At 36.1% G+C, this 6,000-nt stretch overlaps 1 protein-coding gene across 1 annotated transcript; it reads left to right on the top strand.

Annotated features, from left to right (window-relative positions):
• The first annotated feature begins 642 nt into the window (after positions 1 to 642).
• LOC116015270 (auxin-responsive protein SAUR36-like) lies at positions 643 to 1,725 on the top strand. The gene has a single exon (XM_031255301.1). The coding sequence runs from the start codon at positions 1,134 to 1,136 to the stop codon at positions 1,638 to 1,640; it is 507 nt and encodes a 168-aa protein (XP_031111161.1). The 5' UTR covers positions 643 to 1,133; the 3' UTR covers positions 1,641 to 1,725.
• Positions 1,726 to 6,000: the final 4,275 nt, after the last annotated feature.

The raw sequence follows: 6,000 nt of genomic DNA, 5'->3' as shown, positions 1-6,000 counted from the left end.
TTTTTTTTTTTTTTTTTTTTTTTTTTTTTTTTTTTTAACTTCACTTTTGATTCTAGTATTCGTGTGACATGATCATTTTTTGTCCTTCATTACCAAAACAGATTAATTGTTGTCAAATACAAGAGCATTTCAGTATTCAATTTTGTTTGTTTTTTTTAAATACACACAAAGAATATAGCGGGTCAACCTACTTTGTATAAAACAGATTAAAATGTCATTGTATTTATGACATTTCAATGATTTTTCTTGACGAATGACCAAAGCATGCAACAATAATACTAGAACCAAATTAAGATATTAAAAAAAAAAAAAAGACGGTCACCTGTAAATCTATGACCAAAATTAAAATTAACTCTTTAAATTACTCACTGATAACCATTGTCAACCTAATTTTATAATTACGAAGTCAATAGTCAAATCAACTTTATTAGTGGGATCCATCCATATTTTTAGTGAGATTCAAACCACCACAATACTATCTATAGTGAGATTCAAACCACCACAATACTATCTTTAATTTAGTCGTGAAATCAAGTCAGATCACAAATCACTAAATCCGGACACATTTTACCATATTTTAATATTATATAAATCCTTGCCAACATACGGCACCCTCGTTATATAAAAGTCGCCCAACACTCACTGATTTTTCTCATTGTGGCGATCGATATCAACCACCCAACCTCTGAGAAGTTTCGTTCTTTAACGTCTCTCTGAAACTTCAGCTTCTGGGTTCTGTTTTTTCTTCTGGGTTTTGGTATCTTTTGTTGTGTGTCGTTCTCGTGTAGATAAGGAGAGGGTGCTGGGGACCTCGTACAGAAGTAGAGAAAGTTTAGCATTGGGAATGAAACACTCATGTTGTGATTGCAGAAAGAGGAATCGTCATGTCCAATATACCTAATTCTCTGTCTGAGGTTTGCCTTACTCTGTTTAGGTTAGCCATGTGCTTGGCGGATCCTTGGCCTTTTTCGTGAAAAAATAGGAAAAAAAAGGAGTTTTCGACGTGTTAATTTCGGGGTTTTTAAGAAAGGTGTTCTGTTTCGGTTCCTACGAGGTTAGGTTTTCTCGTAGATTATTTTGTATTGTTAGATTATTTGTATTTGGAGTCTGTTGTTTCTGGGTTTCCTGCGAGTATGCGGAGATTGCGGGGTTTTTCGGTGAAGCACCGAGTGACGACGATTTTCCGGTGTATGTTCCGGCGCCACCGGTGTTCCGGGTACTACGAGCGCCTGGACGCGCCGCCGCGGTTTCAGGGGAGGATAATTCACTCGGTCGTGAGGTGGACGCGCCGGTTGGGGAATAAGGCCAAGGCGATTTGCTCTAAGGCGCAGGTTTCCGGTTACTCGCCGGCGGGGAAAGAGGCGGTGGGTGAGAGGACGGCGGCGGTGCCGAAAGGGCATCTGGCGGTGTACGTGGGCGGCGAGAAAGGCGAAGACTTTACGCGGGTTTTGGTGCCGGTGATTTACTTCAACCACCCTTTGTTCGGCGAGCTTCTCCGGGAAGCGGAGGCGGAATTCGGGTTCAACCACCCCGGCGGGATCACCCTCCCTTGCCGGATCTCGGAGTTTGAGCGCGTTCAGACCCGGATCATCAGGGAGAGTAGTTGCGGCTCCGGCAGAATGGTTTCCCGGCGGCGGTGAAGCGTTTGATGATGATGATGACGACAAAACCTTAATTAATTTATGACATTCCATTTTTTGTTTCTTCAAAGTCCTCAGGATCTTGGCCCACTATTAGCTTGTTGGGTGTTTATTTTTAATTTTTTAATTTTTAGTTTTTAGTTTTTTTTTTTTTTCCTTGAATGATATCCATCAGTATTGTACATAAGAATATATATATATATATATATATATATATATATATATATATATATATATATATATAAAAGAATTCTCCACCTTTTTCATTTTAATTCCATATCTCATCAAAAGCTTATACTTTGTCAGTTTCTCCATCAATAGAGCAATATTTTTTATTTTTACATTTGTTCAACAATTATTAAATGTGAGAAAATTAATAGTTGAAGACCAAATATGAAAACGATCTCATAATCGTGGGATTACAATTGGAAAAAACTCAAACAAAAAGATTAATTTCAATTCCGATTCTTCAACCATGCAAAATTTTCCTTTCCAAAAAACTATGGGGAATTTTCAAAGTTGTTAAGTCTCAATTATAAAATCAATTATTATTATTTTTTAATTATTAAAAGTGTGTCCTTTGTAGAAGTGTGTGGGTCTCGTCCACTTATTAGTGTATCTTTGTAGAGAAAATTTATGGTCGGATAAAATAATTTCAATTATAAATTTGACATTAAATTAGAATCATTTACATAAAACAAAATATCTTTTTAAATTTTTAATAAATTCACAATAATATTATACACACACGTAAATAATTTGCATGAATAAGAAGTGTCATAGGTATGCAATATGCGTGTCCTAACGGCTCTCTCTGATGGAACGGCAGGACAAAGATATGTTTGTTATATTCAATCGTTTCATTTTATGTGGATAATATAATTAATTAATAAAACTTGATTCAAGTTATTTAGATTTAATTTAATATTAACATATAACATTTATATTTTTAGAAAGTATGTTAAAAGTACTATTGAATACAAAACGTAGAGTCATCAAGTTATAATAAGACATCAAATAAAATAAACTAAAAACAAAAAGATGATTGTACTAATAAATAGTAAATATGATGGGTAAAGTGTAAAAGATGAAATTAATTTTAAAACTTATATGATTCTACATGCATTATCCACGTACATCGTACACAATCATAAAAAATATAATATAGATTATCATGTTCAAATGTAGCATCAGCAAGATTACTAAAATCAATCGATTAATCGAAAGAATTATATACACATTTTTACAATGCTCAGTGGTTGAATTGCATTTTTTTTTTTTTTTGTTTTTGTTTTGTTTTTATATATTTGTTGTTTTGTTTAGGAATTCGACTACATTGTCGTAGGCCATTATTTCCATTAAAGATCTTTTTAATCCCTTCAAAATATCATAGTCCTTTTTTGTTTTGCTTTAATCCTTTCTAAGAGTAACATCATTAGTTCGTCTTTGAGAAAGTTTTTCGATACCAAATAGATAAAGTGTATTAACAAATTAGAAAAAGAACACACAAAAATTTAGAAAGAAAAATAATGATGGCCACCAGCTTGATGCGCTCACTAAGTGCTCGAGTTATATTTCACATGATTTTCTTTTTGCTCTCCTTAAATGTTGCGCTGAAAAGCTCAATTTACCAGTAAAATTTATTATCTCTTCTTTTTCACTCCTTCTCTACATCATGAAAATCTCAAGAAAAATTTCTTATTGAGAAAGCTCTAGGGAAGTATTGCTTATATTTATGAATGCAAAAAAATATTTTAGTGTAAAATGATTAATATTAAGAAATAAGGTTTAAACAAATATTTAGAAATGAAGGAGATAAGGGAAAGAAACTAATGTATATTGACGTTATCTTTCTTTTAAAAAAAAACGAATAAAAGGAGAAAAATATGGAGTTTTTTTTTTTTTTTTTCCATAAAATTTGTCAGATAGTTTATGCCAAAGTTGCTCATAGCCATAGGTGTCATTTTCCTAAATATTGAAAAGTTTTAGTTGAGAATATTGTTATATTTGAGGTATGACAACGTGTTTAAATTGTTTGAAATATAATTAAATGTTCTAAAAAAAATTTATTAATTTTTTAAATTCCGCTCGCGAATTAATAAAATAAAAATAAACTAAAAATTGAAAGAGAAAGGAAAGAAAAACAATAAAGATTTATGTGGAACCCATCCTACCACAAATGGGGAGAGATCGGAGAAATACCTAGCTATGAGGAGAAAGAAAATTATTATTCCTTTCACTTTTCTTCATAGGTGTGCGGCTACAAGTTTATTAGCTGAACTAATTTAAGCAATTTGTTGTGGATGCTTCTTTTATCCTGCGACTAATTATTTGGCTAAGATTAATTCTGCTCTGCCCGCATGAATACCTCAATTGATAATGGAGATGAAGCTTAAGAAGAAATACTAGGAATTGAGTCTCACTAAAAACAGTATGACAGCAACAAAGGTCTAGCTTATATGTTCAGCTGAGTTATCATGATTTACATCCTCACATATGTCTTGTCAGGGGCGTGGGGCCTTGAGTTATGCATTGTATTGGGTTGAGTACTATTTTAATACTTTGAGAAGATTAAAAAAAATGTTGTTTTATTTGACATATTTACAGAGAAATAAATTTTGTTGCAACTTGAATGAGAAATCATTTTTACACCATAGAACTAAGACATCTTGTTTTGTTTTTGTTTTTGATTTTGATTTTTTTAAAATAATGTTCCTAATGAAATTCAGTCTCCTTTGCTGGCTACCATCTATTCCCATGTCCCCCTGTGTATTAAAAAGTAAAGAAAAGAGAAACTCACAACATCACAAATTAATTAGGTAAAATTACATCACATAAAACAAAATTTACACGATTATTATTTTTTATTTTTTTTTGGTGAAAAAGAGGTGCTAAGCCCCGGTGAGAAAAAACTAACGAATCCTCCTAGTTGCGACATTCATGGCGTCCTTTAAAAGGATGTCATTGACCCCATCAGGAGGATGAACCAGGATTGACGTTCCCCATTGGTTGACTTGACCCATGTTGGCCAGATAATTTGCGCATTGGTTTCCTTCTCTAAAGACATGGCCAATCTCAAGATCTTGAACTTTGTTCATCAAGAAGCGGCAGTCAGCGATCAAAGTATCCGCTTCAGGACATGAATCTTCATCTTTGTTCAGGACTTGAATCGTAGCATTGGAATCAGTTTCCACAATGAGTTTATTGAAGCCCCGGTTTACTGCAATCCTTAAACCTTCCTGGAGACCCCACAACTCTGCAATGAAGCTGTTTGCCACGCCCACTTTCGCTGTAAACCCCACAATCCAGGCTCCACGGTGATCACGAAAGACTCCCCCGGCACTAGCCATACCTGAATTTGCTTTTTTGGCCTCATCCGTGTTAAGTTTGATGAACCCTTGCCGTGGTGGAGGCCAATTAACCCAAATTTGACTCCCTTGCATGGGGCCGTACCTTCGGAATAAAAGGTCCCTGGCTTCTAGCGCTTCTTGACTTGCCCTTTGGTAAATAACATATGCTGGTAGAATTGCATTATTGAACACAGAATGGTTCCTGGCTTTCCAAAGGTTCCACAAGACGTAAGGGAAGAAGGAGCTCCAGCCGCTGTTTGCTGATCCAGGTCGTGGCCTTCTGCAGTTTTCCTCGATCCAACTCGCCAAGGGAGCATGGGAGCCGGCATTGAAACCAGTCGGACCGTTAATCAGACTCTAACAGGCAACCGCAGCGTGGCATCTTCTAAAGACATGATCCAGCGTCTCTTCACCCTCGTCACAGTTCGGGCAGCCGCTTTGCAATGTTAGCCCCCGCTTCCTACGTTCTGAGTTGACGAGCAATCCATTGTGTAAGATTTTCCAGATGAACAATTTGACGAGCAATCCATTGTGTAAGATTTTCCAGATGAACAATTTAACTCGCTCAATGCATTTGATGCTCCATACCCAGTCATACGAGACTTCCTCTTCTTGGTGACCTGCAATGAGAGAGTGAGCAGACTTAACTGAAAAAAGACGACCTGCAATGAGAGAGTGAGCAGACTTAACTGAAAAAAGACCCGTACCTGAGTGCGCCCATGACCGCGAGTCTCTCTGGTTTTCTCTGATTGGGATTGGCGACGCCCGAATGGAATTGAGAATATTATCGGGGATGAGGAGTTCAAGAGCGCTTACGTCCCAAATATTATCGGGGATGAGGAGTTCAAGAGCGCTTACGTCCCAATTTTTATCGCGGCCGATGAATTGACTGACCTGCATATTATTACTATTCGACGGGACCTGTACATTTGTGTTATTGGCAATGGGACCATCCCCCGTCCACCCGTCGTGCCAAAAGTTAACGGATGACCCCGAACCGATCTTCCATT

This window comes from Ipomoea triloba, chromosome 4 (assembly GCF_003576645.1).
Source record: "Ipomoea triloba cultivar NCNSP0323 chromosome 4, ASM357664v1".
Lineage (NCBI taxonomy): Eukaryota > Viridiplantae > Streptophyta > Magnoliopsida > Solanales > Convolvulaceae > Ipomoea > Ipomoea triloba.
Note: the sequence above shows the minus strand (reverse complement) of the source record. Positions and strands in the feature narration are given on the sequence as shown.